Below are 26,644 nucleotides of genomic sequence, written 5' to 3'. Positions count from 1 at the left end.
CGATTACTTGGGAGAATCAGGTGACAGCCTTGCTAACGGGGCCCGGTGTCTCCCCTGCCGTTGTCATTTTGGCTTTGGTTCTGGATGGAGTTGAGGGACCAAGAAACTTCATGATGATTTAAGAGCAGGGAGGTGGTCCATCTTTTCACTTGAATTTTGGGTCGCTTCTGAAGCCGAGTACGTGCGATGAAAAATAAGCCGTAGTCAGCTCCCCGAGTTGATGTCTCGGGGCCTACAAACCCCCCACCACCCTGAGGATGGTTGAAAATGTAGATCACAATGCCTTCTGAATGCTGGTTTTGTCAGTTGAACCAAAGGGCAAAGGTGGGTTTTTGCGATAGGCTTCCTTCTGTGGCTTCCCACCCCAGGGCCGGGAAACGACCGGGCAGGATCTGGGGCCAGACGCAGAGGGAAGGTTTCAGGAGCTGATGTCCCGTGAAGGCCTCCTGGCATTTCAGTTCAATTCAGCCCGAACCCTAAAGAGGCGTCCTGAGCAGGCGGGTGTTGGCCAGGCAGACACAGAGTGGGTGGTGAGGCCGCTCTCCTTTCCAACGAGGACTGTGTCCTCGGCCTTATCAGCGGAAGAGGGACAGCGGAGGACACGGGGTGACGGAACACCGGGAGCCTGGCCCGGCGGGCAGCACAGTGGGGTTCTGGCTTGCGTCTTTATTTAGCTCTATGATGTATGATGTTGGGCGAATTACTTATCTGACCTTGAGCCACTGTGTCCTCATCTGTGACATGGGGAGGAGACCTGACCAGCACCGCAGAGCTGTCATGGGGCTGAGTGTCTGACACCCTCAGCGCCGTGCCGGTGTGCACGTGAACGCTAACTGCCCAGAGCATGCCGTTGGCCCTCCAGTGGCCGGATGTCCTGGGAGATGGACTCAGGAAGGGGTTCGCCAAAGTAGAGTCAGGGTACTTTTATTGTTTGCATTAGAAAATACTGTTTTTCTTCCTTTTTTTGCTTAGAATTAGATTTGAAAACGAATTGTGTTTGTGAACAATTAAGAGTTAATTGTGTTTGCACTGAAGCTGTGGGAATGGGGGTTACGAGATCAGCGTTTGCCTTCTGTCCTAAGACTCCGAATTTTCATTCTAGCCTTTCCAAGAGGGCATGTCTGTAGTCACTGCTGATGAGTATTCTCACTGTTTGCTTTGAACCTGGATTTAGAGGGTAAGTGGCTGGGAGCTGTTGAGAACCTGGGGACTGCCCTCGGGCCAGTGCCCAGCCAGGGTTGACGTGGGCGGCTGTGAGCCACCCACCCGTGGAGGGAAAAAAGGTCACAGGAGTGAGCATAATTTGATTTCTCCTTTTCCAACACGTTCCCAACTTTTTTTTTTTTTACCTGCTTTCAAAAAGAATTTGAGCTCGCTCATGTCATGAGGCCCAACACAATGAGACAGACAGTTAAAGGTTTTAAGAGAAAACCACACACATCCGGAAACATACACAGGGAAGGAGAGCTCTGCTGCTGAGCCGCGGATGGCAGAGCCGCCCCTGCGCCCGGGGTCAGGACAGGGAACGGGGAACAGGAACGGCCCCGGTCACACCCATGACATCCTGCCCAAGCCTGCTCCTCAGCTCCTCTGGCTCCAGACAAGGCCTCAAGCCATCCTCTGCAGCCTCGGGAGACCCGCCTCAGAGTCTTCGCAAGGCCCGGTTGGGGTCAGTTCATGGCCGCCCTGCCCGACAGCCTCGACCTGTGTGGGCTGTGTTGGGAGGAGGAGCTCAAGCCCCTCTCTGCCGCCCTGTGCTTCCTGTGAGACCACTCACTGCACGTGCCCCGCTTTCTCTATCCTGACCCCCTCCCACGGGGGGAGGGGGGTTAACTTCACGTCCTCTGCACATGCCCTGCTTTCTCTATCCTGACCCCCTCCCACGGGGGGAGGGGGGTTAACTTCACGTCCTCGGATCTAGAGTAGCTTCACTTCACCCTGAACAGTGGGACGCAGCCTTGTGACTTCCTCTTGAGTGCCTGCTGGGAGATCTGTAGCTGCGTTTGGCCCACCATGCGCAGACGTGGAGGTCACGTGATAGCAAGCAGGTCTCCTCACCTGAGCGCCGTGGGCGCAGAGCAGAGCTAGTGGCCCCACGGTGACACAGCCACCTCCGCACGTTGCCACTCTGCTTCCCTACCGTTGTTTTTCTTTGGCCTCTTTGTCTTGCTTAATTTTTTTCATCGTGGATGCATTTCAGTTAACTTGTCTTACGTGTTTTTCTTTAATGGGGAGAAGATTAAACGTAGGGTACATTCAACTCCTGATCTCTGTCAGCCCTGCAGAGTAAAGCTGTTTCCTCCCTCCCTTCCCTGACTCCAAAGTAACATGGGTCCTTTCAGAAGTATCACTGTAACCATCAGAGGACGTGTGTCATAGTGATTTTGGGAAAATCTCCCCTTTTTACCTGTAAAATTTGTTATAACTTAAAGTCTAAAAAATTCCAAAAGAAAGTACTCAATCTTACTCTATTTTTTTTTTTCTTTCAGTTTTTGTCCATTGGCTAGGGCAGTGGTCGGCAAACTCATTAGTCAGCAGAGCCAAATATCAACAGCACAACGATTGAAATTTCTTTTGAGAGCCAAATTTTTAAAACTTAATTTACATAGGTAGGTACATTCCTTGATAAGGTATTTGTGGAAGAGCCACACTCAAGGGGCCAAAGAGCCGCATGTGGCTCGCGAGCCGCAGTTTGCCAACCAGGGGGCTAGGGTAAAAAATATTTTTACTGTACTAGTGAACTTTTTTGTTGCCTAATCTTTTCATTTCTTTAGATGCTTTTTTAGCTTAAAACCTTCCCCCCCCCACAGACGAATTATTTTTCTAGCTCTAAAAACGGCCCTCTGTTGCAGATAATTTAAAAGATGTAGAAAAACCCAGAGAAGAAAATTAAATCCTTTCTGATTCTTCATCTAAACCCACCCAGAGTCAACACTTCGTTCTTTGATCCCATGAATGTACTTTTCTTCTCTTCGTGTTATCTGCATCACAAGTCTAGACTGCTGTCTGCTTTGCACACTGGCTCACTACCCAGGACAGCAGTCGTGCCATCGGGGTAGCTCTGCACAGAAGTGTATCAGATGGAGTCTTTTCTGAGATGACACTGCGTGGAAGTGGAGGTGGTTGTTAGGTGCCAGCAGCCCGCCCAAGGCATTCCTGGCCGATGCTGATGCGCTCACGCTGCCTCACTGCCCCACTGAGATTTAACCTGGGTGTCAAGGTGGCGTTGAGACCGGCTGGCGGAATGGAAGTCAGCCCGGTGCTCTCCAGTTGCAGTTTTGCCTTATCTGTGCTCTCGCAAGAGCTGGACGATCGAGGCTGTTGAAAACCGAGCTCCCCTGGCAAGGAAGGGCCTGTGCAAGGGTTCTGTGGTTTCAGTGAAGTGAGGGCTCTCTCCGCTCCCAGTAGCGAACATGTGGATGGCAAACGTTGACATTGGCTTGTGAAGACTAAGGTGCTGGCCTGTTCCGGTTGTGGGGGGGCGGCTCCCTGCTTCAGTTGAGGGGCCTTCCTTTCCTTCACGTTATTTAACACACATCCCCGCTTCCCTGGATGGCGAATCGGGGTTTACGTTCAGAGCGTTTTGTGTGGTGCTGTTAAGCGAGAGACAGAGAGGGACAGCCAGGGACGGACAGACAGGAAGGGAGAGAGATGAGAAGCATCAGTCTTTTGTTGCGGCTCCTTAGTTGTTCATTGATTGCTTTCTCATATGTGCCTTGACCGGGGGCTACAGCAGAGCCAGTGACCCCTTACTCAAGCCAGCAATCATGGGGTCATGTCTGTGATTCCACACTCAAGCCAGCAACCTTGTGCTCAAACCAAATGAGCCCGCGCTCAAGCTGGCAACCTGGGGGTTTCGAACCTGGGTCCTTGATGACCCAGTCCAGTGCTCTATCCACTGCGTCACCACCTAGTTGGGCTGTGTGGTGCTATTTAAACGAAAGGTACCCTAAGGGGGAAGATCATCATTTCTTAAGATTGGAGGACTTGACAGAAACTTCAGATGAAGAGGTTTCCCTCAAACCACCAGCCATTTAAGAACAGAACAGGGCAACCAGCGGTTTTCCCTGGATTACCTAAAAAGGAAGGGGAGGTTGGGTGGAGCTCCACAGAACGGCAGGGCGTTTTTTAAAAAGGAGGGTTTGAGGTTAGGTTTGTCTGCTTTTGAAATTAATTGGTTTCTCTTCGTGGACAGTGACATCATTTCAAGTCATAGTTTAGGCATTCATTGTCTTGGTGACGGCTGTGCTTGGAGGGCTGCCCTCGTCCCTGTGTCTGTCTGCGGGGCACGTGGCCGGACCAGACGGGCTCAGGCTCTGAGCCTCCGTCTAACGTAGGACAGATTCCGGTGTTTTAGGGGAAACACTTGCCGAGTTCACAGTCTTGTGAGATGTGGGCCCTCGCACTGCCCGAGGTTAACAGTGGAACAGAATTCTGATCCACAGCCCGAGGGTCCGGCTTTTAGACAGAAATGTGAGAAGAGGTATTTTCCATGGGCCATCCCTGGAGACTGATGTCCCCACAGTCTGTCCCCACTTTCCCGTCTTCCTCAGTTTTTCTTCCACTCCTTCGTTTTCTTTGCAGACAGACTCCCATCTTGGCTAATCCGTCACGCCTCCCTAATGCTCACTGCATGCCAGGCTGACTTCCAAGCATGTCGCCCTCACAGCCCTGTGAGGTGGGGACTGTTATTATCCCTGGTTTACAGGTAAGGAAAGTGAGGCACAGAGGAACTTGCCCAAACTGGAGCCCAAGATGCTCCCCTTGACGGCCCGATCCCAGAACCCTTCGCTCTTTGCGGTCATGCCTCGTGCCACTGTGTCTTTAGTAGATTGTCCTCCTGAAGGCAGGCGTTGTGTTGCCTACCCCGTGTCCCAGGTCATGCCACGGTGCTTTAGGGTTTTAATAAGGGCTTTGGGGGTTAGCTGCTTTAACACTACTTGGAATTTGGTCTGCCTTATTCATCACATTTTAGTTGAGAAGCTATTGGGTAGAAGCTCAAGTTAAGTGGATTTCATTTCCTAGCCTTTTGAAGTCGGTGGTGAGATAATGCAGACCCTTTCTCTGTAAACTCTGTCTCAGGGGTCCCACGAGTGGCCGTCTGTTCCATCTCCCATGTTCCTGTGGGTTTTACCTCTTCATCGTTTTCTATTTGTGGTTTGATGAAGCCGATTTCCCTCTGCACATAGGAATGGTAGGAAAAGTTCGTGTGGCTTATAGAAAGTGATGAGGAGCTCACCTAGAAATTTCTCAGAGACAGAGACAATAATGTCTGCCCTTTTGCGCATGCACACACGCTCACACACACCCTCTTTAAGTCACCTAGACCACACGAGTGGGCAGTGTTCACTGACCTCTATGACGGGCCAAGCACTGGAACTATTTATGTCTTCCAAGAATTGGGACTGCAAAGCAAACATTATTTCTTGTGTGTGTGTGTGTGTGTGTGTGTGTGTGTGTGTGTGACAGAGACAGAGAGAGAGAGGGACAGATAGGGACAGACAGGAAGGGAGAGAGGTGAGGAGCATCAGTTCTTTGTTGTGGCTCCTTAGTTGTTCATTGACTGCTTTCTCATATGTGCCTTGACCAGGGGGCTACAGCAGAGCCAGTGACCCCTTGCTCAAGCCAGTAACCAGCGACCCCACGCTCAAGCTGGTGAGCCCATGTTCAAGCTGGATGAGCCTGCACTCAAGCCGGCGACCTTGGTTTTGAACCTGGGTCCTCTGTGTCCCAGTCCGACACTCTACCCACTGTGCCACCGCCTGGTCAGGTGCAAAAATTATCTCTACATTAAAGGAAGGCGTCAGGGACTCCTTAACTGCCATCAGGGTCTTCTTGATGCTTCTTGTCATCACTGACTTCCTGAGCCGGGGACGTTGCCTCCCCGTCGGATGATACTGTCAGGAGATTGTGCTTAGTTTATTGTACTCGCTACGTGGTTCGTTCTCAAAATTCATTCTCTTTATGGGTGGGCTTGGTTTCTCTTTAAATTAATTGTCCATTCCTATAATGTTGACTGTACATACTTTGTTTCAGGGACAGTGTTGGTGAATTGTAGGGCTGTACCTAGTACAGCACCTGTGGTCCCATTGGACTCCGTAAATGCCAAACTCTCTGTTAAAACGTTCCAAAAGTGACCTAAGGCTACGTTTAAAACCCATAGGTATTAAATTAAGGGGAAGGCATTACAACTACTATATTCCATCCATTCTAAGATACACATTTTTTTTTTCCACATTTTAACATTTCTGAGGTCCAGATGTATGTTGGCATCGTGTGGTTGCAGTTGGCAGTTATTGGTACATACAATAGTGGTGCATCTCATGGTTGGCAACCGGGATTAGATGAAAAACGACCTATGTTTAATCCTCAAACATTCTGTCGGAAGCCCGTCTGACAAAAAAGTTCCGTCCCGTTGAATTTTTCCCCTGCTTTGAATGCATTAAGTGTGAAGTCACATTCCAGGCTTTGTATTTGGGTCACAAGGAGAACTTAAAGCCAGTAGTCATTTGCTTTGTTGCAGATCATTTCACAAACTGCAAAGTCACATGCCTGCTTTAGAAAACTCAGTTTCGCAAGATGAGGAAACTTCTAGAGGATTGGGTGGTGATGATGGTTGCAGATTAATGTGATTGTGTTTATAATGCCACTGAACTTTGTACTTAAAGAGTGGTTGTGTGTATTTTATCACAATTAGAATTTTTTTCCCCAAAAAAATGTAGTATGCTTGTAACAGTTTTACTCAGTATAAAGGTACACAGAGTAAAAGCTGAGGGTCCCCTTTACCCTCCCCCCGTCCCCCCTTCTCCTTGTCTCTGTGTGCGTTCTTCAGAGATGGGTTCCCCCCTCAGACTTCCCTTTAGTGACACATGTAGTTTTCATCCTTCAAGTCACTTGTCCCCCTGATAAATCCAATCATAACAGTTAAGAAGTAAGATAGAACTATATTGGGAAGGATGTTTTCTGGGAATGGTATTTTTTTTTTTTTTTTTTTTTTTTTTTGCCTTATTAAGGCTAAATTTACTAATTGACTCACCCTCTAGGAGATGTTTTTTCCTAGAAGTCACCTGTATACGTGTGTTTTTGTGGCTGGACCACTTCAGCTCCTGATACGCAGCATGAAGAAAGTGTAAGGAAAAATGTCTTGCACCCGCTGCTCAGCGGAGGACTCTCTTTCTGGCTGCTCGCCCGTTTTCCCTCTGTTGGGGCGTGAGCAGTCAGTCCGTCCTGGGACTCATCTGGGCTCCTGGGGCTCCTTCACCTCTAGCCCACCCCGGGGGTGCGGACGCCCCACCCTTTACCTCCCTCTGCTCCCTCTCTTCAGGGGCTTCCCATGGCTGTTAGAGCAGAAAGGTCTGCATCTCCAGGGGTCCGCCAGGCCCTGCAGGTCACCTCCACCCTGCCCTCGTGACATCCCCCTGCTGTACTACGTTCTGGGTCTGTGTGTCCAGTTGGGGTCTTTGGTTTACATTTTCAGCACCATGAGCCTTTCTTCCAGAGCCTTGTCTTGGTGGATGAGAATAGGTACGCTCATGAGACCACTTTGGTGAGCATCTGTCTGTCTCTCCTGATGTCAGCTCTGTGGGTCACGCTGCCTCTCTCTGGCCGAGCACATACTTCGTGCTCGTTGATGAGCATTCAGAGAGTATTTGTTGAACGAGCAGTTTTGATTGTTTTGTTGCACAGAGGGGAGGAGTTTGTACCTAGGGAGCTGATCGTGTCAGAAAGGGAACAGTGACTATCCAGACCTTGGTGGCCTGGCGGTGTGGTCTTCTGCGGGGACGGCTTTAACACTTTGTCGTTCTTTTTGGTTGGGATTCTTCTGGAATGAATGCGGGCTTTGCCCCGCCCAGCAGCGTGACTTTCCGTGCAGGGGGAGCAAGGTGATCAAGTAGCTCCTACTCAGATTCCTTATGAACACACAGTGACTCACCGCGAGCAGATATGTGACTTTGGAAATGAGCGGCTTGGCCTAACGCGCTCTCACTGATCGTGTGTTTCCATTCCAGAACGTGGTCCAAGACAATTCCTGGGAAAGTGGAGTTCTTCTCAAGTGAGGGTTCCGATACGTCCATTCCGATCCCAGTAGTGCCACTGCAGGGCGTGGACGACTCCTACCCCCCCCAGAAGAAGTCCTTTATGATGCTCAAGTACATGCATGACCACTATTTGGACAAGTACGAATGGTTCATGAGAGCCGACGACGACGTTTACATTAAAGGGGACCGGCTGGAGAGTTTCCTGAGGAGCCTGAACAGCAGCGAGCCCCTGTTCCTGGGGCAGACGGGCCTGGGCACCACGGAGGAGATGGGGAAGCTGGCCCTCGAGCCCGGCGAGAACTTCTGCATGGGGGGGCCCGGCGTGATCCTGAGCCGGGAGGTGCTCCGGAGGATGGTCCCCCACATCGGCAAGTGTCTGCGGGAGATGTACACCACCCACGAGGACGTGGAGGTGGGAAGATGCGTCCGGAGGTTTGCGGGGGTGCAGTGCGTCTGGTCGTACGAGGTAAGAACAGAAACCAGCCTGTTACTGTTGCCATTAGCTCTGAACCCATCGTAAGGAAGCTAGTGATCATACACTCTGTAAGTCTCCAGGTTGGTTCTGTTATACACTTTACCTTCATGTTTTAGTTGGAACTCCCCCTTGTTTGCTTTTCTCTTGGTGTTCAGAACATGCCTTCTATACTTTTGTCTCGATTCCTTAGTTAATAACTAGGTGGCATGTGGGCCCCAAATTTGCAGCAGCTTGCAATGAAATTTTTATGATTACCCAGAAAATGCGTCTGGTCACTTCTGCTAAATCCTCAGAGATGATTGCAACAGTGTGGGGGTGTTCTTCACTGTCTCTCCTCCCAAAAGCCTGACTTTTCTCCTCTGGTCATGTTGACCCACACAGTTGAGAAACGTCCACATTCTGAATTCATAAAATGAGTAATGTACAAAAAAAAAATCTAATAGCCTTGGGCTTTGCAGTCATTGTAACCCTTGACTGTTTAGAAAGCTAGTGGAATCTGTAAGTTTGCCATCCAGTTGGTCCTTTCAGAATAGGTGGCAGTTAGGCAGTTTCTGAGTTATCTTGACACACCAGATGCAGGTTTTTGAAGGAAGCCTCCTTGTTGCTGTTTTCTCTTGAATGGTTCTAGCGATGGTGAGCTAGCTTTTGCCTTTGCTCTTGTTTTTACGGGCAGGCGTGTGTACCTCCTGCTGTGGTCGCAGGATCTGATATGAGTCGGGGTGGAAAAAATTATTTAGGTGGTTTTGTGTTCAGGTTGGTCAACTACTGATTGTTGTGAAGGGGCAGGGGAAACGGCTAGATGTTTGTGTCCAAGAAAAAGCAGCACACTTTTCCCAATGTAAATTGTTAGTTTTCCTTCTGAGTTAATTGTCCAAAGTGCGTGACTGAAGACAAAGTATTCTTGCTGGTACTTGTCTTCCCCCCAGACTTGCTTCTAAATGTCTCCTCCTCACTGATTTTTTCCTTTGAACTTTTTAGTAGGGGAGTGGGCACTGTCAATCAAGTACTCGGAAAGTAGTCTCCCGGTAGTTTCTCATTATAAAAAGATACATTTTAAATCCTAAACGTGGTTTGAGTGAACCATCTTAAAACGAAGGGGCAAGTTTTCAGCAGAATGCAACTGGCGGTGTTTCTGCATTTCCCCCGCCCTTAATGAAGTCGTTCTAACCTTCATGTTTCCTCACGGTGACAACATGTAATGCCTTGTGGACTTTGGAAGGCTTTTGGCTGCGCCTGATCTCTGAGAAGCTAGCCTTTCTGCAGCAATTGTAGGCAGGCATTTGAGAGAGAATTTTTAAAGATAATGTGTCTCAGGGTTGCCATGCTGTTAATATCTTATATGTAGCTAGATAGACACCCGTCAAGCCGGCGTCTGGAGTTTATCAAGAGCTTTGACCCAGTGTGAGTGTCAGCACGTGGTGTCCGGGGCTGGAGGGGTCAGGAGACAGTGTGCAGGCTCTGACCCTCTCGCAGCGATGCCGTCACCAGAATGTTCAGTCCTCCTGTCTGCTCTTGGAGTCGTCCTCTCTTAGACTAGAGGCATCTGGTGAATGACCTTCACCGCCTAAAGAGCTCTGGCGGGGCAGGAAGCTCCCAGCCCTGGTAGGGCCCTGTCCCCAGGAGCCTGTCCTGAGAACCTGGGCAATCAGCTTCCCTGCCGTCCCTGCTGCTTTCTAGGTCTCTAAATGCCTGGTGACCTCAACGCTTTTCTGGAAACTGGGCTTGCTTCCTCAGGGTTTGTGCTGGGTCCCCCTCCTTGTGTTGGGGAACATCTCCCAGGATGTGGCTTGTCTCTTCACTTTAAACGTGGTATTTTTATTGCATGCAGATTGTGAATTTAAATGTGGTCTAATTTATTATTCGTTTCCTGTTACAGTTTGTGGGTTTTGTGTCTTGTTTAAGAAACTCTTCCTTGGGGGGAGGGGGGGATGAACACACAATATGGTGCACAGAGATGTGTTGTAGAATTGAGTGCCTGAAACCTGTATTATTATGTTAACTAGTATCACCCTAGTAAATTTTGTTTAAAAATAATAATAAAATGCCAATAAGTATTCAAGGGAAAAAAGAAGTTCTTCCCTTCCTTGGGTCACAGGAATTTTCTCCTCTTTTTCTGTAAATTTAAAGTTTTGCCTTTCACGTGTAGGTCTTCATCATTACCGTCTTTAAGAATTCTGTCTATTGGGACATTTATCATTTCATTAGACTGTTGATTTCTTTCCTTTTATTGTTTTTTTTTCCCCTCGTAGGGCTTTTAAGTGCTTCTAACTTAAGTCATTTTTAGGATTTATCATAGTGTTCACCAGTCAGGCAAGATTAATCTGTCAGATGGATGAGGAACTTTTATTTAAACTTCCTTAAAGCTAGGTCCTCCATGAAGACTCACATTATGAGAAATTATTGAGGTGGAGTCTTATCTTGAATGCAATTATGTTAAGCTTTGGGTCTTGGAAGGTGCTTATTTAGCTTTATTATGAACCTAGCCAGAAAGTTGTTTTTTGGGTTTTGGGGTTTGTTTTTGTTTTTTTTTGCAAATTGCAGTAATGCCTCGAGCTTGCACTTCCAATAATTAAAACAGCTCGTGAGGAGCCCCTGTCGTCCTCAAAACCCAGGTTTCTTTCTAGGCCTGTTTTGCTTCTTTTCTGTGGTTATTTATTAATACAAAGTTTTTTCAAACTTCCGTTTGGTAACGATTGTAATTTCACAGAAATGTCCCAGAAAGAGAAAAAGAGAGGCACCAGGCGCATGCATTCTCTGCCCAGACGAACCTGTTGATTTGTTTTCTTCCACTTACAGCGTCATTCTCTGTGTTCCTGAGTGTGTCCCCTCCCCCAGGTCAGAGACAGGGACAGGGACCGGCCTCCCACCACTGGAGGGGAACTTTCACTGTGGCCCTTTAAGTAGCATCAGTGTGTTGTGACTCAGAACAGGGAAATTCTTCTCTGGAGCCCCAGCGTGAGTGGCTGTAACGTGGCCACCGTAACCCGCTGTTTACCTTCCCTTCTCCTACGCAGGTTGGCCCGGGCAGGTCCCCTGCCAGTGTCCCTTCTCCGTAACGGGACCCAGCCCTGGTTCTGCTGTTGACTGTCCTGTCCGTTAGCCTCCTCATGTCTGTACGGCCCCTCTCTGTGCCTTGTACAACCTCCTTGCCATTTTCTGTAAGTGGCTTTAAGCACTTCGTTTTCATAACGGAGAAACCGAATGCAATCCTAGTAAACCAGAAGGGGGTTGTTAGGAATGCTTCTCAAGGCTCAGTGGACCTTGGGGCTGGTCATAGCACCGGAAGAGCGGGGACAGGCCCTGCGAGCCGGGTCCTCCTCACCACACAGGGTTGCCGTCAATAACTCAAGTTCTGTGAGACTTCTTTTGAGAAACTTGATCAAAAAATTTGAAGCAATCATTTATATAGGCAAACATTGGAAATACTGTATGTACTCCCCTTTTAGTACGAGGGAGCAGAATGAAAATTGACCTGAGTATCCCATTCGTTTTATTTTTAACTTTTCTGGACGGGTGTCATACCCGTGGGGAGTGCGCCGAGGGTCAGAGGCGTGCGTCCAGCTCCGTGGAGTCCCACGGACAGAGCACCACCGGGCCGTCCGCCTCCAGCTCCATCTGACCGGGAATGAAGGTGTTTTGCATAGAAAGTGATCAGCGCTACTGAAAGTTGAAGATAGCTATAGGTAGGTCTGACGCTTTCAAAAAATGTACTTTTTAGTAGCTCGTGCCGTCAGATTTGGAATAGCGACATGCAGAGGGTTTACAGGGGCAGGTCTTCCCACCTGTGTCTCCAGCAAGCAGTGACATTTATCTGTCTGTCTGACCCCCGTTTGCACGAGAGGTCGCTGAGTTTGCATACTACCCGCATCCTGCCGGTGTTTACCCACCTGTCCTGGCAGCTTTTCCACTTGGTATGCGGAGAGCTTCGTCTCCTCAGTGGACGTCCAGGGCCCTGGCCAGTTCTCCTCCACGGGGTGCCTGATCCCCGGAACCCAGTGTTTCCCAGCGTGTTTCACATCACGGCACACACACTGCGGCCTGAGTGGCCCGGAGGGTCCCGCTGCCCGGACCCCCGACCACTTGCGCCCCCAACCCCAGGGCCCGAGGGGCTGTTCCCCGGGTGCCCCTAGCACGCGCCTGGGCCGCGGCGATGGCGGTGCCCTGAGCTAACTGGCACGCACACATAGATGCCCAGCGTCACTCTCTGAACGGCTAGGCACTCACAGAAGGAAACTGAAACATGAGTCCCGTATTCTCCCTGGAGGGCTCAGGTCTACCCGAGGAGACCGGGATATGCTCATGAAATCGTTGAAAACTGTAAACATGGAAAACCCCGTGACCCTGCTCTGAAACAGGAAGTGGCCCAGGGAAGGGTGAGGCCAGGGGCACTCTCCGCGGACAGGCGCAGCCCCGAGGGAGGCGGGCGCTGAGGCAGTGTGTGGAAGGGGAGGGTCGTCTGTCACGTCAGACCGGCTCACAAAGGCATCATCAGCACCCTTACATCAGAAGCCTGGGATTTCTTTTTTCCATTAATAATAAAATAAATAATGTGTCCTGACGACATGTTGTCATGGAGCTGATCTGTGGTGTGGTGGCACTTTCCCTACCCTTGCCGCCTGCTCCAGAACCCGGCGGGCTCCGGACAGGCTGGGGTCAGTGCTCCAGAGCTGACCGCCAACACTGCCGGCCTTTCCAGCAGAGCCCCAGCGGTCTTACACTGAGCCTTCTCCTCTCGTCCTGCAGGTTTAGTGACTTACTGTCCAAGCTTCTGAAAGAGCAGCACCCCGAAAGGGCGCTGCTGTCGGGACCGTCTCAGCAGAGAATGGGGAGCACAGCACCCCGAAAGGGCGCTGCTGTCGGGACTGTCTCTGCAGAGAATGGGGAGCACAGCACCCCGAAAGGGCGCTGCTGTCGGGACCGTCTCTGCAGAGAATGGGGAGCACAGCACCCCGAAAGGGCGCTGCTGTCGGGACCGTCTCTGCAGAGAATGGGGAGCACAGCACCCCGAAAGGGCGCTGCTGTCGGGACCGTCTCTGCAGAGAATGGGGAGCACAGCACCCCGAAAGGGCGCTGCTGTCGGGACCGTCTCTGCAGAGAATGGGGAGCACAGCACCCCGAAAGGGCGCTGCTGTCGGGACCGTCTCAGCAGAGAATGGGGAGCCCAGCACCCCGAAAGGGCGCTGCTGTTGGGACCGTCTCTGCAGAGAATGGGGAGCCCAGCACCCCGAAAGGGCGCTGCTGTCGGGACATCTCTGCAGAGAATGGGGAGCACATGGAGGGGGTGAGAGATGAGAGAAAGCAAGGCGTGAGCAGCACGCACTCCGAGACTTGCCGCTGTGCAGGACTTCCACTTCCACGCCAGGGGGTCGGGGCACATACTTCCTATTGTTTCAGTGCTTACAGATAATGCCTGTTTTGTGGCCTATCCTGCGATCCGCCCTGGAGAATGTTTGGCGCACACCTGAGGAGGGTGTGCGTCCTGCTGTTGTGCGCATGTTCCGCAGACGTGTGTCCTGCTGTTGTGTGCATGTTCCGCAGACGTGTGTCCTGCTGTTGTGTGCATGTTCCGCAGACGTGTGTCCTGCTGTTGTGTGCATGTTCCGCAGACGTGTGTCCTGCTGTTGTGCGCATGTTCCACAGACGTGTGTCCTGCTGTTGTGTGCATGTTCCGCAGACGTGTGTCCGGTCTGGGTGTGTACATGTGTGCACTGCAAGTATTAGTGTCGCCCAGACACCGCACACCAGGTGGGTCTTTCTCGAAGAGAAACCCTCTGAAAGAGAATTGCTTGAGATGTTGGTTACAGAGCAAATTCCCAGACTCCAACCCCAAGCCAGACGCAGGGCAGGCGGAGTCCGGCAGTCCACCCTGGCCACAGGCTTCTCTCGGGACGCCGTCTGGGGGCTCACATTCTAGGGACCACCCAGGCCGTGTACGCACTTACGCCATTTCTTACGAACAAGTGGTGTTCTCGGTAGAGACCAAGGTTACGGCGTGGCTGGTTGGCATCATCGTTAGCCCGTGGCCTGGGCCGAGCTCAGTACTGGGTAGCGGAGCAGACAGGAAGGAAGTTGTGACCTTGGTCTTTCCAGTGAGTAACTTACAGCCCAGCTGGGAGGGAAGCCAGACGAGGCTCCCGTGTCCCCTTATCGTAAACGTCTGGGAAGCTAATGCTTTATTGTATTTTTCTGTGTCTCCCCTCCTCTGGGCCATGTTAATTCCAGTGACCTTCAGAACCAGCAAAAAAGCCAGTGACCAGCACTGGGCAGCAGTAAATTCTTAGGAACGAGGGGCGGAAGCTCTGTCACATGGGACAGTGGATACAAGTCGCTTTTGGCCAGGAATGAAACCGACCAGCACTTTTTAAAGTTAAAACTGAGTGATATTTTAAATACATTTTTGTCTCTGCAGTGGATTGCACAAATGTCTGGGTTCATGCAGTCTGGTGATAAATCTTGATCTCATTCCTACATGCTTTTTATATATATTTTTTAAAGCCTCAGCTATTATTAGTTGCCACAAACCCTAACTTGAGATTTGCGTATCAAAATTTTTTTCAATTAAAAAAAGTAGCTACAAAAAAAAAAAAGGTAGCTACAAAGTGTTGATTAATGACCGAGGTGCCTTTAACATTTCACTTTTTTAAAAAAATTTTTTTGATACTCCTTCCTGGAGGTGGAGCTGCACACCCCCCCCTCCCCTTGCTCATGGGCTGGACCTAGTGACTCACTTTTAATGAATGGAGTAGGGAATGGAAAAATATTAACTCTGTCGTAGGAAAAAGCCCTGGCAGGCCGCACCCTCCCGTCCGCGGTATTAAAGTCACTGGTATCACGCAGTCTGGAATGTGGCGGGTTGAGAAGGCGCCCTCTCGCTTTGCCGCTTCCCTTTCTCAGAGTCGTAAACCCGTCTCGTCCCCTAGCGAGAAGACAGCAGACAAAGCCAGGCAGAGGGACGGGTCCACAGATGACCCACTGGCATCCCTTCGGCGTGCCAAGGTCATGAAGAGCCGAGAGAGGCCGAATACCTGGCCCAGGTGGAGGAGGCTGAGGAGACGTGACAGCCAGATACACACGGGGTCCTGGATGAGGAGAGAAAGGGGACATTAGTGGAAAATTTGATGAAACCTGAATAAAGCTTCCAGTTCAGTTCACCGTGTTGTGTCAGTGGTAATTTATTTTAGGGAAAAAAATTTTTTTCCATTGATTTAAGAGAGAAGAGAGAAGCATCAACCCGTTGTTACACTTAGTTGTGTATTCATTGGATACTTTTTTTTTTTTTTAATGTTTACTGTATTGATTTTAGAGAGAGAGAGACAGGAACACAGATCTGTTCCTATATGTGCCTGACCCGGGGATCAAACCGGCAACCTCTGTGCTTCAGGATGACGCTCTCACCAACTGAGCTACCCAGCCAGGGCTCACTGGTTGCTTCCTGTGCGTGCCCTGACCCAGGGATTGAACCTGAGACCTCCATGCGCCGGGACGATGCTCTATCCACTGAGCCACCCGGCCAAGGCCGGCGTAAATTTTTTCATTTTGTTCCAGTCATGTGGTGATGTATGTTCATGCGAGAGGTGGCAGGGAAAGAGATGGGAACTCTGTCTACTGTCTCTACAGCTGTGCTGTTCATCTTTTTTTTTAAACATTATTTCAAAATGAAAAGTTGTAGGAAGGCCGCAGTGATCTAATTGGACACAGCATGGCTGTGTCGGGCCACTGTGTCCTGCTGACTGCTGCTGGGGGCCCCGGGGGAGCCTCAGAAGACTGGGCTTTCTGTGCGTCTAAGTGGCTATTGTGCAGGCTGTGATTTTTAGCTTATGGACTTCTAGGAAATCCAAGACAGAAAGGCCTTTGTTTGAGAGGCTTGCGGAGTGGCACGCCCCCAGAAGGGCTTATCGTTCGAGCAGGCTCATAACGCACCGTGTCATTACTGTGAGAAGTCTGTAGTGGGGCCGTGAGCAGACCTTCTCCCCCGGCGATAAAGAACCCTTCAGCGTTCGCAGCTCGACGCCCATCCTGGTCATCCGCCCTCCCCCCCCCCCCCACGCGGTTCCGTTTCTGTGTTCTCTCTGTGAACACTTGCTGGGAGAGAAAGAAATTCGCCAGAAGCTATTCTTCCCGGGTGCCTGACACTTCAGAGATTTCTCTTTTGAAAAATACTGATGAGGCCTGACCTGTGGTGGCGCAGTGGATAAAGCATCAACCTGGAAACACTGAGGTTGCTGGTTCAAAACCCTGGCTTGCCTGCTCTGCTTGTCTGAAGCAGCGTTTCTCCAGGTGCAGGCCCTGGTCCAGCAGCCTGCGCGTCCCGTGGCTCCTGGGCCCCCCACTTCCTGTGTCAGAACTCGTACTTCCCCGGGCGTTCCAACCTTAGCGTGTACCCAGGCCACCTACCTGTTGGCTTCTTATGACACAAATGGCCGTGCCTTCAGGATCCAAGGGTGTCTTTTTGCATCTTGATAGCTCGTTTCTTTGTATTTGCTGAACAGTGTCCCATTGTCTGGATGGAGCACAGTTGATTCCTCGACCGGAAAACCTCTTGTTTCTGGTTTTCGTGGCCATGCCTAGCGCTGCTATAAGACATTTGCATGCGTGATTTTTTGTGGACATAGATTTTTAAGTCCACTGGGTAAATATAGGAGCGTGATGGTCGGACTGTGTGGTCAGATTCCACTGAGCTTGGTGAGGACCTCCCGGCCTGTCTTGCAGGTGTCTGAGCTGTCTTGCGTTCCCACCGCCATGACAGCTGCCACTCTCCTCCTCTCTAGCCGTCGGCCTTGTTTCTGGATGGGAGCAGGTCCCGTAGCGTGGCCCATTTCTGCCTGAGCAGGAGTTCTCAGTGCCTTGTTTAGAGCTGAGCCCCAGCAGAGGCGCTTGAATGTGGTCTTTTGTTTCTAATCGCTTTCAGTGTGGGAGGGCAAGTGGCTCTTTCTATCCTAGCGTTTTAGTAACAATGTTGCTTGGGCAGGTTTCTGCTTTGAGGACAGCGAGGCGGTGGGAACCTGCTGAACTGATCTGCTCTGAGACTGGGCTGAGTGTGTTGTGTCCACACCCCCCACCCCGGCTGTTCTGTGCCTGAGGCATCGGGAACGTTCATATGGCACACTCCACCTTAACAGTAACGGCCGAGCTTCTAGGACAGATCCGAATGGCAACAGGAAGGCAGTCATATTCCACATGTCCTACTTAAAGACACATGTGACTTCTTCATTGTGTGGTCACCCAGCGGGTCATCATTAAATACCTGTCGCGGTCACGGCACCGCGGGGCAGGGTCGCAAGGTGAGCCGCCTGCACCCGTCCCTCCCCCTGCAGGGCTTTCTGATGGGAGAGACAGGGGTGTGCAAACCTCAGTGGGTCATTTTGACACTCGGCACCGCTGGCAGTTATCAAATTCGCATGTGCCCAGAGTTCACGTCCCCGCGAGGGCACGGTGGTTCCCTGCGTGAATCCCAGCGTCGGTGCTCCCGCGAGGACCGAGTGCACAGATCTGCGTGTGCGCACGGCAGGTGGCCCTCCCGGAGGTGGTGTCCAAGGATGAGGACAGGCTCCACAGCTGCAGGCGGGGAGGGGCCGAGGCGAGGCGCAGAGCCAGCGGCTAGGGTGCAGGCGGCGGGTCGGAAGGCCCGGAATGTTCTGCAGCCAGTCCGCTCCCGTTTTCCCACGTCCCCGGCGAAGGTGCTTCCCTGCGTCCCGCCTCAGCCTCTTACCCTCACAGGGAAGCGAGGTGTTGCTGGTATCACTGAAGGCACTCCTCGCCGAGACCGGACTTTCTCAGGGGACGTTTTTACTGTCTGATGGAAACAGTGCAGATTCATGTCAGCGTGAAAGCATCCCTCCTGTGAGCCGGGCGGAGGATCGCAGGAGAGAGAGGCGAGGACTTGCAGTCGAGAAGCCTGTCGTGCCACAAAGGAGAGAGCGTGTGGCCACTCACACACTCAGGGAGAAGGACAAACAGCCGGTGACAATGCATCCTGGGAAACCAGAAACAGACGGGGGGTTGGGTGGGCGCGTGGGTGGCTAGTACCTGGGACCTTGCTGACCCACTGAAGGCGGAGGTGCCCAGCCTTACCAGGGCGGGGCATCGCTCAGAGGGAACAGTGAGTGTGAAGTCCCAGAAGTGTGGGACTCTCCGGCCTGTTGTGAGAACCCCCGGAGCTTCGTTTGACTGCAGGGCAAGAAGTTAGACTGGAAGTTAGACTGAGTGCAGCTGGGCAGGTTTTTAGGGGATAGGGGCTTCCATTATGTGACCTGTTCTGTGCAGAATGCCTTCATGCTTTGACAATCACAACACAAAGTCTTTCACTTGGTTAGCTAACAGGGGAACAAGTAGACCTTCACGGGAAAGCCGAACTTTCTGTAATGTAAGGTAGTCAGAGCGGAGAGAGTCAAGATTTCCGCAGTTTGTTCGTTCAGGGGGAGATGTTCATGTCCCCCTCACGTTGCCTGGTCCATCCAGGGGAGCCAGGCACAGATCAGAACCATTCCGTATATGACAGATGTAAGAACGGTGAATTTTCTCTAGGATCTTGGCGGTTACCGAACAACGTGGGTGGGGTCAGTGCAGACTCACGGCCGTGTTAGTGTCATGGCAGCGCTGTGTTGTAGAGTCTTCCCGGAGATGCCTCCGGAGCTGAGGGACAGGAGGGCCCTGGGATCTGCTCCCTCTCCACGCTCAGACAAGTGCTTCACAGAGTTGTTTTCCCCTCTGAGCTCGACCCTGGAAAAGCTGTGGAGAGCAAGCAGGCTCATGATTGGTTCAGCAGTGTGTGAGAACTCAGGCTCAACCGAGCACGAGTCGGGCAGTGGGGAGTGGGAATGTGACCCTGTTTGAGCCTAGATGCCGTGCAGTGTGAGACACGCCTGTGTGCTGTGTGCCCTTGAGAAAGAACACCCTGCCACCTGATAGCCACAGCAGAGTGCTTTCTTAGAAGTGGTCGGTAGCATCCATACCAGAGACGGAGAGATGGGAAAACCCGGAATGGAGGCAGTGCGGTGGTTCCTGCTGCTCACTAGCCTGTCAATACCAGGGTGAGACACTGGGACAGAACTGACCCAGCTCCCAAGGTTTGTGCCCCGTGCCCTCAGTTCTTAGTATGGAGCCTAACACATTGTTGGCGTCTGGTAATTGAGTGATTGCATGATGGATGGATGGATGGATGATGGATGGATGATGGATGGATGATGGATAGATGAATGGATGGATGGATGGGTGGATGGATGGATGATAGATGGATGGATGATGGATGGATGGATGGGTGGGTGGATGGATGATGGATGGATGGATGGATGGATGGATGAATGGATGGATGGGTGGATGATGGATGGATGGATGGATGGATGGATGGATGGATGATGAATGATGAATAGATGATGGATGGATGGACAAATGATGGATGGATGGATGGATGGTGGATGGATTATGGATGGATGGAGGATGGATGGATGATGAATGGATGACGAATGGTTAGATGGATGGATAGGCAGATGGACAGACAGATAAATATAAATGAGCTATCCTGGAAATTTAACATAGAAAATACAGAAAGATTAATTCTTACTGTATTTTCTCCTTTGTCGCTTTTGTGCAAACATCTCTCTTTGTTGTTGCATAGCAACTGGTTTTGTATTTGAGGTTTTTCATTAATAGTTTTTTTGCCTCATGGAACATTAAATTTGTATAACAATTTCCAGTCTCTTAAGGATCAGTGATGAAGGGTTTTTTGTTTTGTTTTGTTTTAAGTGAGAGAAGGGGAGATAGACAGACTCCCGCATGTACCCCAACTGGGATCCACCTGGCAACCCCCCACCTAATTTGGGACCTGTACACCAATCAACCTAGCTATCCTAAGCACCTGAGGCCGACACTCAAACCACTGAAGCCACTGGCTGCAGGAGGTAAAGGGAGAGAGGGAAGGGGAGAGAAGCAGATGGTCGCTTTTTATGTGTGTACCAACCAGGGATCGAACCTGGGACTTCCATACACCAGGCTGATGCTCTACTGCTGAGCCACTGGCCAGGGCCTGAAGGTTTTTTACTTAATCCTCTTTTCCCTTAAAACAGAAAAGGCTGCATAGCATACAGGTTCATATCTCTTTGCTATTTCTTTTAATAAATCTGTTTAAATTGAAGTTTTATTAAACTGGATGGAGTTTCCAAAGTTCAGAGTGTGACATCGCTCTGGGCACCTTCAGTCTGTACTAGGTCCTCAGTCTTTGGCTGAGTTTTAGATCGTGACACCTTGGACAGTTACAGGCGGGTGGGATTGTCCATCCGTTAGGATGCATCTTCTGTCTCCTCCTGACTAGATCCAGGTCATACGTGGTTGGAAGGACTGTTCTGGTATTCTAACGGCTCGTGAGTGTGCTTTGTTCTGTTTTTGGTTGGATCAAGGTAATGCCTGTATTCCTTGTAGAAGCTCATGTATTAGGCACTTAAATGTTTGATCAGTTAACACACACAGGGGACCGTGATAAAGGCACCTTGAGGTTTCAGTAAACTTTCTGCCGACATGGACATGAAATTGTTCATCAAGCACTAGAGGCCCCGGCCGCCGACCGCCAGCCGGCTTCACTCCCTGTTCCCCCAGAGTCGGAGCAGATGCCGTTGTTCGCTGGCAAAGAGGAGAAGTCCGTGGTGACACTAATTCCTCCCATTCTGAAATTCTGTATGGGTGTAACTTCTTCCTCTTTTTCTAGGCAAAGACTGTTCTTTTTTGTTGTTGTTGTTCCCAAAAATGAGATAGAAAAGAAAAGCCTCTTATTCCCATTTTAGGTAGTGATTTTTTTTTCCCCTCCTTTCTCTTTTTGACTGTAAATGCTGTGTTTATATAAAAACCATTTGGCAGGAGCGGAGTCATTCTGAGAAACAGGCTGGATTTCTTTAGGTCCCCTCTGCACCCCCTACCCCCCCCCCTTTAGTTTTGTTTCATTACTTTTGGTTTTGTTTTCTGTGGTCTGGGTCTTGCGTCTCTTCGGTAAAATTGTCATTTTCAGAACCAGCTCACTCCTGGAGGGGATCCTACTGTGTGTGTCGATGTGCCTGGGGAGAGGGGAGGCACTCAGTCACCAGGGGACAGGCTCGGCTCAGGTTGACAGTGTGTTCGGTCCACGTCAGGATTGAGAGAGGGAGAGATGTTTGTACAGCGAGACAGACTCGAATATCGTAGAGCATAGCACAGATCTGCGTGGCTCTTGAAGATTACAGATGAGGAAAGGACTTGAATATTTATCAGAGGGCTGCCTTGGGCCGCGCCCCTCACACTGTGGGAACAGACCCTTCTCTGTCGGTCGTACTGGTGTGTGAAGGGTGCGAGAGGGCCACGTGCCTCTTCTCGCGGGTTGTAACAGTGTGTCTTCTCCCCGGCCTCTCTGTAGCCAGGGGTGTGTGAAGGTGCGAGAGGGCCACGTGCCTCTTCTCGCAGGTTGTAACAGTGTGTCTTCTCCCCGGCCTCTCTGTAGCCAGGGGTGTGTGAAGGTGCGAGAGGGCCACGGGCCTCTTCTCGCAGGTTGTAACAGTGTGTCTTCTCCCCGGCCTCTCTGTAGCCAGGGGTGTGTGAAGGTGCGAGAGGGCCACGTGCCTCTTCTCGCGGGTTGTAACAGTGTGTCTTCTCCCCGGCCTCTCTGTAGCCAGGGGTGTGTGAAGGTGCGAGAGGGCCACGGGCCTCTTCTCGCAGGTTGTAACAGTGTGTCTTCTCCCCGGCCTCTCTGTAGCCAGGGGTGTGTGAAGGTGCGAGAGGGCCACGGGCCTCTTCTCGCAGGTTGTAACAGTGTGTCTTCTCCCCGGCCTCTCTGTAGCCAGGGGTGTGTGAAGGTGCGAGAGGGCCACGGGCCTCTTCTCGCAGGTTGTAACAGTGTGTCTTCTCCCCGGCCTCTCTGTAGCCAGGGGTGTGTGAAGGGTGCGAGAGGGCCACGGGCCTCTTCTCGCGGGTTGTAACAGTGTGTCTTCTCCCCGGCCTCTCTGTAGCCAGGGGTGTGTGAAGGTGCGAGAGGGCCACGGGCCTCTTCTCACGGGTTGTAACAGTGTGTCTTCTCCCCGGCCTCTCTGTAGCCAGGGGTGTGTGAAGGTGCGAGAGGGCCACGGGCCTCTTCTCGCGGGTTGTAACAGTGTGTCTTCTCCCCGGCCTCTCTGTAGCCAGGGGTGTGTGAAGGTGCGAGAGGGCCACGGGCCTCTTCTTGCAGGTTGTAACAGTGTGTCTTCTCCCCGGCCTCTCTGTAGCCAGGGGTGTGTGAAGGTGCGAGAGGGCCACGGGCCTCTTCTCGCGGGTTGTAACAGTGTGTCTTCTCCCCGGCCTCTCTGTAGCCAGGGGTGTGTGAAGGTGCGAGAGGGCCACGGGCCTCTTCTCGCGGGTTGTAACAGTGTGTCTTCTCCCCGGCCTCTCTGTAGCCAGGGGTGTGTGAAGGTGCGAGAGGGCCACGGGCCTCTTCTCGCAGGTTGTAACAGTGTGTCTTCTCCCCGGCCTCTCTGTAGCCAGGGGTGTGTGAAGGTGCGAGAGGGCCACGGGCTTCTTCTCGCAGGTTGTAACAGTGTGTCTTCTCCCTGCCCTCTCTGTAGCCAGCTCACCGATGTGGCCTGACACTGCTTCTGCAGCTCCCCGTGCTCTCTTTCTGCCCAGCACCATATTCTTTCAATGAATGATTTGATACATAGTCACGTACTTTTTGGAAGTGCTGCTTGCATGAGGTCAGCCCGCATAAGCGTTTCTCTGTTCCAAACCTCCTTCCTGGGAAGCAAGTCTCACTTGGCACCCTCTCACCTAGCGGGCTGCCGTCATCAGAGCCTTGTGACTGGATAAGCTCGCTGGTGTTTATAAATGAATGCATGCAGGGGCTGCAAACCGACCCTCACCCCAGGATACTGTGAGGTCCTCCACACGTGCCTGCCCCCCACCCTGTGTCTGTGGTCAGTTGCTTTCTTGAATGGGTCATAGGACTCTTTTAAAACAAACACCTGGGCCTGGCTAGTGGTGTTACAGGGGATAGAGAGCTGACCTGGAGCTCCGAGGTTACTGGTTTGGGCCCTGGGTTGCTGGCTCGGGGTTGCTGGCTTGACCCCAGGGTCACTGGTTCGATCCCAGTCAAGGCATGTATGAGAAGCAGTTAATGGATGGCAATTAAAGCAGAACGAGTTGATGCTTCTCTCTCTCCCCCTTCCTCCCCCCCCCAAAGGCTACCAATTAAAAATACAGAGAGAAAGATCAAATACCCTTAAATACTGTTATTGTAAGAATGGAGCATATTACTAGCTATAGGTACTTGAAATAAAAACCATAGCACCTCACCGGGGGTCTGGGAACCACAGCAAGTCATTCAACGACATTCAAAGTCAGGTTGTCACTTTGAGCCAAGTAGACGCGTGTGGGTTGGCGGGTCTGCACGTCCGAATGGCGAATGCTGACGTCTACGTCTGTAGACGTGCCACATTGATCTCAGCCTCCTGACAGCTCGGTCCTCACCGGGCCCTTCAGGTCTGAGTGGGGCGCCTTCCACACGTAGAGGCGGAAGCTGGGGGGCAGCCGTGTCTGTTCCCCAGCCGACCGTAAACTGGACTCTGTGTAGACGGGCAGCTACTCTGTTTCTAACATGAGAAAATAGGAGGACCCGGCTTTTTCTTCAGCGACTGATGAGTGTGCTGGTTTGAGGCGTCCTCACTGGTCTCTCCTCCCCTGTGAATCATTCGTGTGTGTGTGTGTGTGTGTGTGTGGTAATTTAGTGACGGGAGGCACTGTAAATTATTGGTTATAATAAACTGATGTCATACTCACAGCACAGCAGGCAAAAAGGAGGAATTAGAGACAGGAATAGTAATGGGTTTTTGTCCAGGAAACCTCAAAGACTGTAATGAGGTATTGCTATGTGGATTACTTTAATAAAGAAAAAGAAAAGAAAAAGAGAGGAAAATAATCCAGAAGATAAACTGTTAAAACCTTCGGCTTCCTAAACCAGATTTCAGGTTACAAGCCTTCTTGTTGACCACTTTGAGTCTCTCTGAACAGCTCAAGAACCTGTGAGAAGTCTCTTACCATCACTGCATGACTTATTTGTTGCTAATGGAGTGTCGCAAAAAAACCATCACTGTCATTTTTAACCACTTTGGGGGGATAATTATTTTTATTTTTAAATCATTTTAGACTTAGAGCGATTTCGAGAATAGTGCCCAGAGCTCCCGTGTTCTGGCCGCCCAGATCTCCTGATGGTTAATGTTGATTGCGTGGCTCTGTCCTCTTCCTCTGTGTGTGTGTCATTTTCCCCGGAACCATCCAAGAGTAAGTTGCAGACACAGTGCCTCCCTCTAACCCTACACACTCTGTCATGTCCTTCCCAAAGAACAAGGACTTTCACCTACAGAAACCCAGCGTAACAAAGTCAGGAAATTAATACTGACATAATACTGTTATCTAATCTATACTCTATATTTCACGAGCTCCTAATAACATCATTCATAGCAAAAAAGAAAAAAGAAAAACTAAACAAAACCCTGCCTCTGTTCCAAGGTCACACACAGCATGTAGATGACAAGTCTCTTAAGTGTCCTTTCATGTTGACCTTGTCTTGGCCGTTCACGACCTTGACATTGTCATCTGTAGTGTCCCTGGCCAAGTAATGGGTGTCCTTCTCAGTATGTCACATCAGGAGGCGCGTGATGTCGTTGTGACCTCAACGGACAGGATTACCTGTGGGTGCTTGCCAAGCCTCCACTGCAGCGTTACTGTTTTCCTCTTTGCCGTTAATGCGTCTTTTACGGGGAGATGTTTTGAGAGGAGGCTTTCTCCTGTCCCTCCTCGGACCACCCCCCACTCATTTCATTCTTCCCTGAACTGTGCAGATGTCGGTCAAATTCTGGTATTCTTAGCTCCGCCAGATGGTAATCTGCGTGCTCCACAGCGTAAGATGGGGGTTTATGATAATTGGGTTGTTTTTGTTTTTGGGTTTTTTTTTGTATTTTTCTGAAGCTAGAAACCAGGAGAGACAGTCAGACAGACTCCCGCATGCGCCCGACCGGGATCCACCCGGCACGCCCACCAGGGGGCGATGCTCTGCCCACCAGGGGGCGATGCTCTGCCCCTCCGGGGCATCGCTCTGCCACGACCAGAGCCACTCTAGCGCCTGGGGCAGAGGCCAAGGAGCCATCCCCAGCGCCCGGGCCATCTTTGCTCCAATGGAGCCTTGGCTACGGGAGGGGAAGAGAGACAGAGAGGAAGGAGAGGGGGAGGGGTGGAGAAGCAGATGGGCGCTTCTCCTGTGTGCCCTGGCCGGGAATCGAACCCGGGACTTCTGCACGCCAGGCCGACGCTCTACCACTAAGCCAACCGGCCAGGGCCTGTTTATTTTCTTAGAAGTAGTTGGAGTGACTGAAGCATTTGCCTTGAAATTAAATGGTGTTTCCTTTGTCCTGTGTCACCCACAACTCTTGGGTGTACGTATGGCTTGGGCCTATGGAACAAGTGGCCCAAAGGGAATTTTTAGGAACACGGGATCTAGGTCTACACACACTATAGACCCAAAGACCCTGGCCTTCTCCCCGAACGATTTCTGGAGCCTTTGTAATTATTGGTCTTCACTTTGTAATCTTAACCGCTTCTCCAAAATACCTAAACATGCAAACTGTGTATAAATCATCCTCTTTAAAGGAAAAAGGGGGAACAAACCAACAACATTCTAAATTGGGGTCAGTGAGTGCTGCTGGGGGTCACGGATGCCCTGGCCCTCGGGCCCCCTCACCCTCCCAGGCCTGCCGCCCTCTCCGTCTCTGGAGGCGGGCCAATGAGAGCTGGCCACAAGCAGCCTGTGGACTTGCTGAAGCTCACGGGTGCTGGCTGGCCCATTGCACCTGCTCGGATAGAAAGCCAGGTGCTGTCAGAGGTCTGAGGGTCGTCCTTGGCTGTGGACATGGCCCTGGATGGCCCGCAGATGACTTGCGATCACTTCTCACCCCTCTGTCACTGCAGGGAGGGCACAAAGGCAGCCTTCAGTCCCCTTGTGGGCTCCAGTCAGGAAAGGCGGGAGGTGACAGTCCTCCTTCCTCTCCCTTCCACCTGGTTGGCAGGGCATCTCTGAGAAGACATCCCTGGAATGAAACGAGAAGGGCAGCCCCTCCCAGCCAGGGCCGCCTCCCCTGCCCCTGGTCCCGCC

The 26,644-nt window shown here is 51.3% G+C and overlaps 1 protein-coding gene across 1 annotated transcript in view; it reads left to right on the top strand.

The window, feature by feature from the left end:
* Positions 1–26,644, top strand: part of CHSY1 (chondroitin sulfate synthase 1) — a 48,105-nt gene that overhangs the window by 8,544 nt on the left and 12,917 nt on the right. Inside the window, exon 2 of the mRNA XM_066239091.1 lies at positions 8,010–8,505. Coding sequence (XP_066095188.1) covers positions 8,010–8,505 — 496 coding nt within the window. The remainder of the gene's footprint in view (positions 1–8,009; positions 8,506–26,644) is intronic.

The sequence above is a fragment of the Saccopteryx bilineata genome, chromosome 7 (genome assembly GCF_036850765.1).
Source record: "Saccopteryx bilineata isolate mSacBil1 chromosome 7, mSacBil1_pri_phased_curated, whole genome shotgun sequence".
In the NCBI taxonomy this organism is placed as follows: domain Eukaryota; kingdom Metazoa; phylum Chordata; class Mammalia; order Chiroptera; family Emballonuridae; genus Saccopteryx; species Saccopteryx bilineata.
Note: the sequence above shows the minus strand (reverse complement) of the source record. Positions and strands in the feature narration are given on the sequence as shown.